Here is a 13,338-nt window from a genome sequence, read left to right as displayed (position 1 = left end):
TCTGAAGATTTCTTCTGTTGATTAGCTGAGTAGGGAGGAGTAGCAGTCAAATTTTCAAGGATACAGTGTTCGATCGCATTTGGTAGAGGATCTGAATTGTTGGACTGCAGAGGTGCATTTTTTAGCAGTTGTTTCGCCGACACAGGATCTAGTTCTGCCTCTAAACTGATCGTCCTATCACCCAATGGAGATAAGTAAGGTAGGGGCACAAGCCAGCCCTCAATCACGTGACAGAATATATAAAAGGCGAAATCACAAACCTTTACTCCTCTTTTAACCTGACCCTGCATGGGAGCAGACTTCGCCTGGGGCTTAGGCCCCAGGCTGAATGTGAGTACTACGAGCTAACAATGGCTCCCTTCTAACTACTATGTATTTCCACGTGCTGTACCCACACAGACTTTATCATTCTATGGGACTACCCAAACGAACATTCTTTGTCATGCTAAAGAACATACAACTCACACACACACAAGACAACACATCAACACACTCAAGACTTTGCCCTTTCTTTCTCTCTTTTAACTGACTTCCTTTGTTCCAGCGACTACTAGCTATAAACATGTGTAAACAGAACTGAACTGTTCTCTTCTTCAACCAGTTGGCATGATATTAATTCTATCTTCACACAAGAACACTTCAACCTACTAACCTTTTTCTCTTGTGTACACGCTACTAACGAAGATAACAAATAAAGTTTTATTAATATAGAATGAAACTCCATTGCGTTGTTTCTCATTTCTATAGGCACTGTCGTTTCTCGTCCATTATTGAAATGAACATGAACATAGTCAAGATTAAGTTTAAGTAGATTTATGGTCTCGACTAGGGGCTCAAATTTACTTCCGTGTACATATTGCTTTAAAAGGACAGACTTAGCGTTTGTTATCCATGTGGGCATGGTATCTCGAGTGGTCGATTTCCTTCGAAAATTAAAAAGACTTCATGGAGAGTACAATTAGTGGAGGTGGAAAGCAACGAGTGAATGCTGTGGAGGGCTACATCCAGTACTCTTTCCCAATTTGTAATATAGAGGTTTCTCAATTGTAGAGACAGGCTAACCGTTTGCTAGATGATATCATTATATCTTTCTACTTGAAAGCAGTCTTTCGACTAGTAGTCATGCCTTGAGAAAGCAAGAATTTCTTTAGTTCTTTTCGACATAAAAGCAGTTCCACGATCAGAATGTACAAAGGAAAAGTTTCTAAATATGGAGAATAAGCTAAAATTATAATGAAAAAGACCAAGTCTTAGGATGGTTAAAAGAAGCTTTATTTTATTGAGAACTACAAGCCACTATGATGCAAATTAGATAAATCTTTTGAAGATGAATGCAATTCCACGACCCATATATAACAATGTTGTATTTTTTTAAAAAATAAATAGAAAAAAGGGTTTTTAACCCGTTGGTGTGTAACAGAAATCAACACAGTTTCTTTCTGGGGTATTGCCACACGATCCAACGTATCAAAGTGTCAGATCAACAGCAACTACCTTGTCTTCTGGTATCTGGACATCGCATCTTCTCCACAAATCATTGCGAGATATTATATTAATATTTCAGTACTGCAACAATGACTTTCAACAGCTAAAGCAGTAACTATTTTTCCTCAAATCTTTGCTTGATGGAAACAATCAACAGCAGTTTAGCCCCTTTCAACAACAGAACATCAACAATGATTGCTATCATAATCACTATCGTCACAGCAACTAAAGAAGCCCCCAACAGATTCATGCATGATCATCATGAACAGCAGCAGCATCTCTGACTTCTACAACAGCTATGGCAAAAGCTACGGTTCTAAGTGAGTAAAAACAAGGATACTTCATTCAGCAACACCATACTATGCTAGCGATCAATCACCTTTCTTGTCAACTCACTGATTTATGAACTCTTGTTACAATCACATATTTGTTACTTTTTGTTTCCCTTTCTTTGCCAGCCTCATTATGCAAGTGGAGATATCCTGACATGATATTAATACAGGCAATGATGCAGCAAAGAAAATGAAAGATCGTGCAGATATAACACACTATGATTTTGAACATTTCAAAAACAGCCAAAAACGCGTAATACAGTTTGTTAAAAAAAAATCAGGCTTAGGAAACATCAGCAGCAGCTTTTAAGGACTGTCAATACAATCTAGCAACGATGCTGAAACCAAACCTTCCCATACATCTATCTAATACTAAAAAAATGCCCTGAAAACTGGCCGGCAAAATCATCACCTTTCAAGGACCACCAGTACTCTCTAACAACGATGTTATAACCAAACCTTTACAGACATCTATTCAGTACTAAAGGGTGCCAGGAAATTCTGCAAACAAAATCATCCCTAAAAATACTATGGAATAAGTCTGATCAGTTTAAAAGCAGTATAGCTGCATATGCATTATCAAATTACTTAACAATTCGAAGTTTGTTGCTTCATGTTGCAGCATGTGAACCCAACAAGATTACATGCTAAATTGCTCATTTGACTATAATCATAGTACACCACAAATCCTGCTGATATGAAAATCCATTGAATAACTCCGTCGATAACTGTTCAACTTTAGCAACATGTTGTGTAGATGTATGACGAAATGAGACTGAAGATTTATATAGCTTGTATAAAGCTTTAGTCTCATTTCGTTATATATATACACAACAATTTATTCAGCTAAAAAGAGCGCCAGCAAAAAAACAAGGGGAAAGAAAGATGGCCGATCGCTGCTACTCCTGTCTCCCAGAGGGAGAGAGAAACAGGGGAGGTAATTCAGGGTAGGAAAGAAAAAGAAGAGTTCTTTTATTTTCAGGTCACAACACAACCAAAAACAGTGTAAATGTACTTGCTCCCATCGCCAATAATCATACAGACTCCCATGCGACCTTCACTTTGAATTTGAAGAATCGCTTGCAGGCAACACATACCAACAGTGCACTGAAACTGTTCAACACTCACTTGCACTACTGACATCAAACATACAAAACATTAACTTGCATTCCTGTTTTCTTCTAAAGAACCACTTGCATTACTCACTTTGATCTTCTTTGCGGATACATCTCCAACACATTTGCACATGCATTTTGTTCCTCATCCCAATGTTCTTGATTTTTATCCAGGGAGATAACCTTGTAATTCTGACGTTGTTTATTACTTATTACTCCTAACAAAAATAAAGCAGATGTTTAACCTTTGAACGTTTCAGGATGTCTTTTTTTATATATCAGACAAATTAAATATTAAAATAAAATAAAATAAAAATATCAACTGTCCTGTATATATTTTACATAAAATTAAAATGGTTCAAGATTCAAAAAAGAAAATCGAAAGAAAATCTGACAACTTTTAAAATCAAATGATGCTGCCTTTATTGTTGATTCAATATCATTACAATTATTTTGTATGAGAGAGATCATTCTTATAAACTTATAAAAATACTATCGCCAATAGAAAAAGATTATGATGTTAATGTGTCTAGTGACGATGTACGAGGGGCAAGCAATAAGTAATGCCCCTGGCCCACTTCCCATAGCAGTAGAGCAACGAAACTTGGCACAGTTATTAGTTTTTCTCTACATATGAACCACCCAGAGTTATACATTTCTCCCATCGTTTGATGCAGTTCTGGAGACCGTTTTTGTAGAACACCCCAGGTTGGTCCTCCAACCACGACGTGACTTCAGAAATCAAGGTTGCATCGTTTGGGGAACGCTTTCCTTTCAAAAACAACTTCATGGCTGGGAAGAGGTGAAAGTCAGAGGGTGCAAGGTCAGGACAGTAGGGAGGATGGAGGAAAATTACATAACCATACGCCCGTGCTTCTGATCTGGCGACATGCGAGTTGTGAACCGGAGCGTTGTCCTGCAGGAGGAGGGTACCTTTGCTGATCTTGCCCCGCCTATTGATTTTGATAGCTTACCTTAATTTCCTCAAAAGTGAAGCATAATAGGCTCCTGTAATTGTGGTACCCTTTACCAGGAAATCTGTGATCACTACTCCGTCTTGGTCCCAGAAGACTGTGAGCATGACCTTGCCAGTGGATGACTACACCCTTGCCTTCTTTGGAGGTGGTGAGCCCCAGTGGTTCCACTACATTGATTGGGCTTTGGTCTCTGGATCATAGTGATGGACCCAGGTTTCATCCTGTGTAATCAGTTTTTTGAAAAACTTTGACTCATCTTCTTGGCACATCTCCAAATTCATTCTCGAGCACTTGACGCGTTCTCGCTTCTGGAATGGTGTGAACAACCTGGGAATCCATCTGGCAGACACCTTATGCATATGCAAATGGTCATGAATGATAGTTTCCACAGACCCTGTACTAATCTTGACATCTTGGGCTATTTGGCGAATAGTAATGCGCCGATCTTCCAAAATAGCAGCCTCAACATGACAGACAGATGCCTCATCAATGGCAGAAGAGAGGCGACCAGATCTGGGAGCTGTTTCCACAGACTTCCGACCATGTTTGAATTCACGATGCCAGCGTTTTACAAGGTCATATGATGGGGCATTATCACCATAAGTTTCTTTCATTTCATCAAAAGTTTCCTGTGGTGTACGTCCTTTCAAATACTGGATCACTGCTCGACATTCAACAGGCTCCATTTTACACCTGACTCAGTTCAAACACCTGTAAAACAGAAACCACAATTAGTACAGAGCTGTAATTTGCCACATAACCCATAGAGATATAAATCATTGCACATGGAAAATTTCAGCTAGATCAGAAAACTGGAAGTGGGTCAGGGGCATTACTTATTGCACGCCGCTCGTAGGTCTACAAAATTTGCAAATAATATTCATACAGATTATAGCGCCATACCTATTTTATTTCTTGATATTTTTTAGCTGAACGGAAAAAAAAATGCGCAGATTTTATTTTCAATATTTATTAATCAATATTTTTATGAATATATATATATATATATATATATATATATATATATATATGCACACAAAGGACATTCAAAAAGTAATTTTTCTATTTTTATTTAGCCTGAATATACTAAAGCGAAATGGATTGCAAATAGCATTGTTATGATGAATGAACTCATGCATTCATGACCTGAAAGTTTCATCTCTGTTGCAAATATTGATGGTGTGAGACTATAAGAAAGCAACTCGTCATGGACGTGCGTTAGAAGTATAGATGCATCACTGAATTCTTCCATGCAGAAAACAATGAACTAATCAACATTCACTGATGCCTGTTAAACGTTTGCAAAGTTGTTGATGTCCATACAGTTAAGAGATGGGTGCCTCTATTTCAGAGTGGCGACAGAGATGTGAGTGACAAAGTGTGGTCTGGAATTGTACGACTAAAGTATCAAAAGAGGCTGGAAAGAGTGCATTAAGAATAGGGGCGACTACCTAAAAAAAAAAAACTTTGAAACACAAAAGGTCACTCGTTTTAATGGTACTACCCCTGTCTTCATAAATTTTCAAAGTTTTAATTTTCTAGTTAAAAAATAGGAGACCTTACTTTTGGAACGACTCTCATTCATATATATATATATATAATTTTATATATATATATGGTTATCCTGACGCTCCGCACTCCTTTGTTTACCTCGGAAGTGATGTCACACAAATCTTATAATACGGATGGCTACAATTGTAAAAATAATTTGTTTTATTTTTCTTTCATTTTGAGCTCCTTTTTTCTCCCGTTTGTTTTTGTTTTCTACAATTAATAAACCAGTTTACAAGTAAAAAATAATTTGTTTTACTTTTTAATTACCAACACAGTAGCGAATTTAATTTAAATTTAAAGTGCAGGAGTACCTATAAAAGGTAACGCTGGATCGGAAAAAGAACTCAAAATGAAAAGAAAATAAATTCTCCGCGCAAAATAAGAAATGGGAGAAAAAAACAAGTTAAGTTCTCCGCTGTGTTAGTAATTGAAAACTAAAACAAATTCTCAAAATGAAAAGAAATGTTAATTCTCCGCTCAAATACCAATATAACAAATGGGAGAGAAAAAAATTAAATTTACATATTTTGTCTCTGCTTCAATTATCTAGAAATGCAGATCTACATTTGTTATTAGAGTAGTATTTTTGTTTTTGTTTCTTTTTAATTTCTTATCATATTGTTCTAACTGAGGATGGGGCATCCCACTAAATGCCAACAACTTATCCACTATCTCATACATTTGAGCTGAAAGATGTTTATTAAATTTTAACCATCCCTTTAAGTGCAAGAATTTGCATTTCTCTTGCACTTGGTTCACCAGGTATATTTTCCATGTAGTTTTTTAAATTCTTCTTCATAAATTCGTTTGGTCCCATGATATCTGAAATGATCAAGATCTTCTTAAGATTCAAGTTTTGTTTTATTTAATACATCTTACCATTGTTATTACATTACCTTTCCCTCTCAGCTCGGTTTACAGTATCTTTTTCTACAATATGTGTTTGCATGTGAGTCTTCAAGCTTGATGTCTGCGAAAATGCAGACCCACACACTTTACAAGAATAGGGTTTTTCTCCAGTATGTGTCCTCATGTGAGTTCTTACACTGGACGTCTGTGAGAACGTACACCCACATACTTTACAAGAATATGGTTTCTCCCCAGTATGGGTTCGCATATGTATTTTTAAATGAGGACTCTGAGAAAATGCACAGCTGCAGACTTTGCAGGAATATGGCTTTTCTCCAGTATGTGTTCGCATGTGTTGTTTTAAGTTAGAATTCTTGGAGAATTCCGATCCACATTCTTTACAAGAAAATGGTTTTTCTCCACTGTGTATTCGCAGGTGTTGTCTTAAGCCAGACCCATCTGAAAATGCTGATCTACAAATATTACAAGAATAAGGTTTCTCTCCAGTATGTGTTCGCATGTGGACTTTTAAATGAGTACTGCTTGAGAATGAAGCCGTACATACTTTGCAAGAATATGGTTTTTCTCCACTGTGAGTCCTCAGGTGTATTTTCAGAGTGCAATTCTGTGAGAAGGAAGATCCACATATTTCACAAGAATATGGTTTCTCGCCAGTGTGTGTTCTCATGTGTTGTCTTAGGCTTGAATTTTCTGAAAATGAAAAGCCACATGTGTTGCAAGAATATGGTTTTTCTCCACTATGTGTTCGCATATGTATTTTTAAATGTGTACTACTGGAAAATTTAGACAAACACGTGTCACAAGAATATGGTTTTTCTCCAGTATGTGTTTGCATATGTATCTTTAAAGAACAGTTCTGTGAAAATTTGGACTCGCATATTTCACAAGAGTAACGTTTTTCTCCAGTGTGTACAGTCATGTGTTGTTTTAGGCTTGAACTTTCTGAAAATGCAGTGCTACATTCTTCGCATAAATAAGGTTTTTCTCCACTGTGTTTTTTCCTTACATGTATTTTTAAATGAGCTTTTTGTGCAAATGCACTACCGCATACTTCACATGCAAATGGCTTTTCTCCTGTGTGTGTTCGCATATGTATTTTCAAGTGAGAATTCATTGAAAATGCAGAACCACATTCTTTACACGAATAAGGTTTTTCTCCAGTATGTACACGAACATGTCTTTCTAAATCAGAACTGCCTGTACATGAAAATGCACAGACGTTACAAGAATAGGCTTTCCTTTCACTCTGAGTTTCCATGAGTATTTTTTTTCTGTGAACATTTGGAAAATTCTGTCCACCAACTGTAGAAAATTAAGATATATCAGCGGTAAATATGACTGGATATTTCATCTTTCATCCTTTAGATGGATCCATTTATTCTTCATTGTGTTATCTGACAATGAATAAAAATCATCATTAAACATATACCACATTACAGAAATAAATAATAAATATTTAAATCAAGTTTCTGGGTTAATAGAAAATAGCTTTTTCTACATACAAAAATTTACAGTATAATTTATTTCAAAAGGAAATAAAATGGTTGGTTATTGGTTATTCTAGCAAAGCCATCGTTATTAGCTTGTTAGATAATTTACGTCTACATTGTTAGATAATTTACGTCTCTGATAAAACAATAATTTTGGGTCCCAGATGTGTGTAGACATGTGAATTGGGAAATAGTATGTGTAATACAGTAACAAAGGAAATAAAACTTAAATCAAGTAAAGGTATGGGATTAATAAAAAAAATTTCTTCAGCATAAAAACATTCCCATCAACATATTCTTAATAAAAATAAAAATATTTAGAAAATATTGATCTGCCCCTTTTTGAAGAATAAGAGTTTCAACTGTAAATGTTACTTAATTTTAATATTTCCACAATAAAATTAGATGAATCCATTTATTTTTACCGCTATTTTTATCTGCAAATTAATTTAAAAAATATTACATAAATATCATATTAAAAAAAGACACTCACATGCGTTAATATCTACTTATTCACTAAAGTATAAAATCTTCTCATATAATTGATCTCCAAGGCAAATAAAATGATTGGTTGGATGGTTAAAGATTTTATTTCTAGCAAATTAAAAGATATTGTTAGCTTATTTAAGACTTTTATAAAACAGTGTACTTAATTCTGGGCGCCATCAGCATATTTTTTGGAATGTAAGAAAGGTGACAATATAAATAAAATATTTACAACATTTAAATCTTAAAAATAAGGTGGAATCATTACGCTAAACCACATTACCAGTGAAAACATAACAGAACTAAATAACAAGTGTTCAAATCATTTACTAGATTATAGAAAATACCTTCCTCTGCCTAAAAATTTCTATTGTAATTTATTTCGAAGACAAATGAAATGATTGATTATTGGTTATTTCTAGTAAAGCAAAAATTATAGTCAAATGATTTACATTTTCATTAATTCTGGGTCTGTGAATATGTACAAAACAATGACATAACAAATAAAATAATTAAAAAATCTAAATCTTACATATCTAATGAGAGAAGGCTATGTCCTTTGATGTGACACTGGTCAGCTAGTATCATGTGACCTAAATTTTCTGAGATCAGAAAGAGGCTAGAAATTTGGGGCCCATTTTGTACACTAGCACCCAGCTTTTAGCCAGCTATGTTGATAAATAATTTCTTGCATAGTTAATTGTCCTGATCCAATTTTATTTGTAAAAATTTGGATGTTAAGTTATTTTTCTAAGATCAGAAAATAGCTAGAAATTTGGGAACACTTTCAAACACTAGTATGAAAATCAGATTACGAAATCGAGTCAAACAGGAATAAAATTCAGTAATTATATAGAAGCATTCTTATCTCCAATCACGTGTTTTTGGTGGAAAAAAACCTGAGTGAAACACTGAATTTTTAGGTGGTTACATTTAAATACTTTGACATTCCTCCTTAAAATTAGTACTTCTGTATTGAACATCCTGTTTTTCTATGAATGTTGCCTTGGCAGCTTATGTAAATTATCAGAATATTGCCAAACGGCTCAGCCAAAAAAAAAAATAATAATAAAATCGCTTAACCAGACAACGAAATATTTCCTTACAAATTCCTGGCAGTTCATAGTCCCAGGACACACTGTTAAATTTGATGATTCCCTCCCCACTTCAACAGGAGGAAACACAAAGTTTAGAGGTTCCTTGACCTGTGCTAGATCTTTGTAGAATATGACCCCACCAAGGAGAATAATAGTATTAAACTGTAATGCCAAAGTCCTCCTTTACATAATAAATAAGCATATTCTGCCAGGGACCATAGGCAGATCTGATTGTTAGACGCCGAAGTGTTCCAACACCTAATGGTGAACCACAGTCCTTATTTCATAAATCCTACAATGAAGGCTACAACAAATTATGTGAAGGGGATGTGGAAGGAGGCAAAATAAAATAAAAAGAAAAAATGCGAAACCAGCAGGTGCTACTTGATAGTTACAACTTAGAATTCATGTGGAGATAAAAATTCGGGAAAAAATCTCCCCAAATTCCCCTGCCCCCTCCCCCAGATACATAAATAAATCCTTTTTACAAAAATATACAAGAAAATATGTTTTCCAAGATTTTCTTACAAAAAATTTTTTTCATTGTTGCTGCACATTATTTAAAAAAAAATTTATCCATAAAATTTACCATAATTTATTGTTATATTTTTATTTATTGCATTTCTATTTTTCTTCATTAAAATTACTGTACGATAATTGCTGTTTTTTTCTTCTTCTAGTATTTTGAATAGTTTTCAAAGACAATTAAGGGAAAATTGAGTACTGCAAAAAATGGTGAAATTTGCATCGTCTCGAGCACTTCTACTGTTGCATTTTGGGAGTTGCTTTCGAATGTTGATTTTCTATTTTTTTAATCATGCGTGATGCACGAAATAAAGGCAATTTCAGTTTCTAATGATTTTTCGATGTGAAAGGACGTGTTATTCGTCTCTAATTCAAGGGATCTTTTCTCGTCTTATTTCTGCAGAAATCATTCTTGGAAACTCATGCTTTCTGTGGATGAATCCCCCATTTTGGGGAGTTTAAATTAATTCCCACTTGGGAACTTGTAAAAAAATTACAGATTCAACTCAATTCCTGTCAAGCTTTCAACCAATACAGTAATATAAATAATCACTATTCTTCCAATTTCTTGCTTTGCCTCAGTCAAGAAGGATGTATTATCTACCAACCATGAGAGTATGCTAAGGAGCATCGTAAGAAAATACAGATTGAATTGAGAAATCCATTTAAAAGTAAATGTTCACACTTTGCAAATCTCATATCTTCGACAGTTTTTCAACTCTATGCATTTTCTTCACAAAAAAAAAAAAAAACAAAATAAAAAAAGAACGAAAAAAAAACAAAAACAAATGGAGAGTTTGACTCGTAACAAGGGAGGTAATTATATTTTCTGAAAAGTGAAAATCTTAATCCAATTTAGCAAAACTCAATTTTCGCTAATTATCTTTGAAAACTACTTTCATTGATAATTTATTTTCTACTTTATCGTTTTTCGTCATTTTGGGGTATGTTTATAACTGCGACATGAGAATTAAGTAGATACGATTGGTTTTTACTTGAAATTCAATATTTCGATTTACGAATTTCGAATTACGCTACCATAATGAAAAACAAAACAAAAAAAATGCTACCTAAAAACCTGTAAATTATTGTTAATTTCAAAGTTTAGAACACAATTGTCGGAAATAATAATAATAATAATAATAATAATAATAATAATAATAATAATAATAATAATAAAAGAAATATTTTAATACAATATAATGACCATGAACCTAGCGCTGCTCGCTGCTCGCTGCTGAGCCTGAGGTAAATGAGTTCACATTAATTTTTGATAAATCCTAAAAATAAGGTGGACATTATATTTCAAAAAGACGCTATTATTGCAAAAACCATATTTAACGGTTTTGTTTACAAAAAATACGTTTAATATAATTATTCAATCAAGTAATTCTGATTCTTAAGTGGTATTTTTTAAGATTCCTCCACTACTAACTCTTATAAACCTGGCAGGCATGATACGAGGTTTTGTATGTTTAATAAAACCGTATTTTCCACTTACCATTTATTTATTATTATTCAAGCCAAAAACTTCAACGAGGGAAAATGAGGTTGATTTATTCATTTTTTTTTTCTTTTGAAATCCAAAGTATTTTCTTTCACAGTATATAAACAAGTTCCATTTGCTTTCTTCGATTCGTCCATAAAACGTGTCCAAGTGGAAAAGGAATGTACGATAGGGGAAAACACAATGAAAAACGTAAAATCCGATATAATAAAAGAAATTAAAAAAAAAAAGAAAAGATAACTAACCGGTGTAAGACGTTATGCAATCCCTAACGTGAAAAGTTCCGCCACTTCTCATAGTTATCGCATATAACCTGGTTTATACAATGTTGTTGCATCTTTTGTACTTTAAACAAAGAAAAAAAAACTATCTGTATACTGCGTTGTTAAAGAATATATATTTATTTGAAAATGTATGACGCCATAAAGGAGGAATATCAGTTGCTAAAAGCAATGTGACGAAATAAATCATAAATTGTAGTTCCTATTTAATGTCTCCCCGCGGGGGCGCGGGACAGAGTTAGACACCAGGGTCGTTTTTTTTTAATGTGGAGAAAAGGAACAAAAATAAAAATTGTCTCAGTCGTGAAGGATTTCTCCTCCACTGACAGAGAACAAGAAATTGAAATGAAGTGCAGCATCTGAAGAACAGATGGTATTTATTTGCTCCCCCACCGAGCAAATTAGGCACAAGGCCGATTTTTAATGTGAGGAGTGAAGGGAGGGGGAAGGGAAAAAGGGGACCAGCTCCCGAGAGGTGGGAAGTGGGAGCTGGTTAATGGTCAGGCATGTGGGGTTGCCCCCACATCTGGTCTTTGCTAGTCATAGCTAGTCATAGCTTGCAGCATCTGAAGAACAGATACTACACTTTGATCTTGACCCGAAGGCCAAGTAGTGTGGCGTCATAAAAAGGCCAAGCAATGTGGCGTCATAAAAAGCCAAATAGAAGTTGCCAAATTCAATGTATGTATGTGTATGTTTGAAAACAACAGCCGTAATATGCAGAAAAGCACTAAGCAATAGCAGTATATGTACTGGCTACTGCTGCTTTATTAACCAACGTTAAAGTTGAAATTTACCTCCGTCCCCTCATGAAATGATGTGAGGAGGATGTGATACAAAGTCGAAAGGTGAGGATTGAAAATCCAGTGCACAAAAACGGCTTAACAGCCCTGTTGATATTCCTCGATAGGGATGCCCTAAGTGATTAGCAATAAACATATGTTCGAACATGCTTTTCTTCACATATACACATCCACACGTACACACGCACATACGCACACACGCACGCACGCACGCATATACACATCCTCATACATACATTCACATTCATGCGCATACACACACACACACGCTAACGTGCACACACACACACACCCGAGCTGTGACGTCACTTCCTTTAAAGTGAAAGCCAGATATGCGCAGTCAGAACACTAACTCCAGTATAAAAGTCAACAAAACCTGTTAACTTCCGTTTTTTGTCCAGACCAGCGTTCGACCTGTTGAGTCGACGAACCGACCGACCGCCCTAACGTCACTTTCCCTGCTACTGTAATGTGAGATAAGCGCACGTACACTTTATACGCTTTCTCTCTCCATGAACTGGATTGACTTTATCATTATCTTTCCTTTTGTTTTGTCCCATCAATACAGACATGTGCGCGACTCTCTACTGAGCTTAACCCTCTCTTTCTACAGGCCGGCTTGCCACTTCGTGTTTCTCTATTGCATTCCCCTTTCCTTCCACGCGCGTAGTCATCAATGGGCGAATGAACACGTGTATACCCAAGACTTTCATTTCTCAACAGAAAATAAACGAGATGTTTATTTTATTCCAGCATTTGAGTTCTTTGTTTCCTTCATTCAATTTGTTTCATTATTTTTTCTTGTAGCGAGTTAGG

General features: G+C 35.1%; 1 protein-coding gene across 4 annotated transcripts; it reads right to left on the bottom strand.

Moving 5' to 3' along the window:
- Nucleotides 1–1,254: 1,254 nt before the first annotated feature.
- Nucleotides 1,255–11,821, bottom strand: LOC145267719 (protein GVQW3-like). Of its 4 annotated transcripts, none has more exons than XM_080123320.1 (2): nucleotides 11,433–11,672; nucleotides 1,255–7,727 (listed from the first exon to the last, which is right to left on the bottom strand). In XM_080123320.1, the coding sequence occupies exon 2, from the start codon at nucleotides 7,589–7,591 to the stop codon at nucleotides 6,356–6,358; it is 1,236 nt and encodes a 411-aa protein (XP_079979446.1). In that variant the 5' UTR covers nucleotides 7,592–7,727; nucleotides 11,433–11,672; the 3' UTR covers nucleotides 1,255–6,355. The 4 variants fall into 3 exon arrangements, with proteins under 4 accessions (XP_079979447.1, XP_079979446.1, XP_079979448.1 ...); XM_080123321.1 differs by lacking the exon at nucleotides 11,433–11,672 and adding an exon at nucleotides 11,684–11,821; XM_080123323.1 differs by having other exon boundaries at nucleotides 1,255–4,620.
- Nucleotides 11,822–13,338: the final 1,517 nt, after the last annotated feature.

The sequence above is a fragment of the Euprymna scolopes genome, chromosome 4, assembly GCF_053919585.1.
Source record: "Euprymna scolopes isolate OS-2025 chromosome 4, ASM5391958v1, whole genome shotgun sequence".
NCBI classification, from domain to species: domain Eukaryota; kingdom Metazoa; phylum Mollusca; class Cephalopoda; order Sepiida; family Sepiolidae; genus Euprymna; species Euprymna scolopes.
The sequence above is the reverse complement of the archived record's forward strand: the minus strand, read 5'-3'. Positions and strand labels throughout refer to the sequence as shown.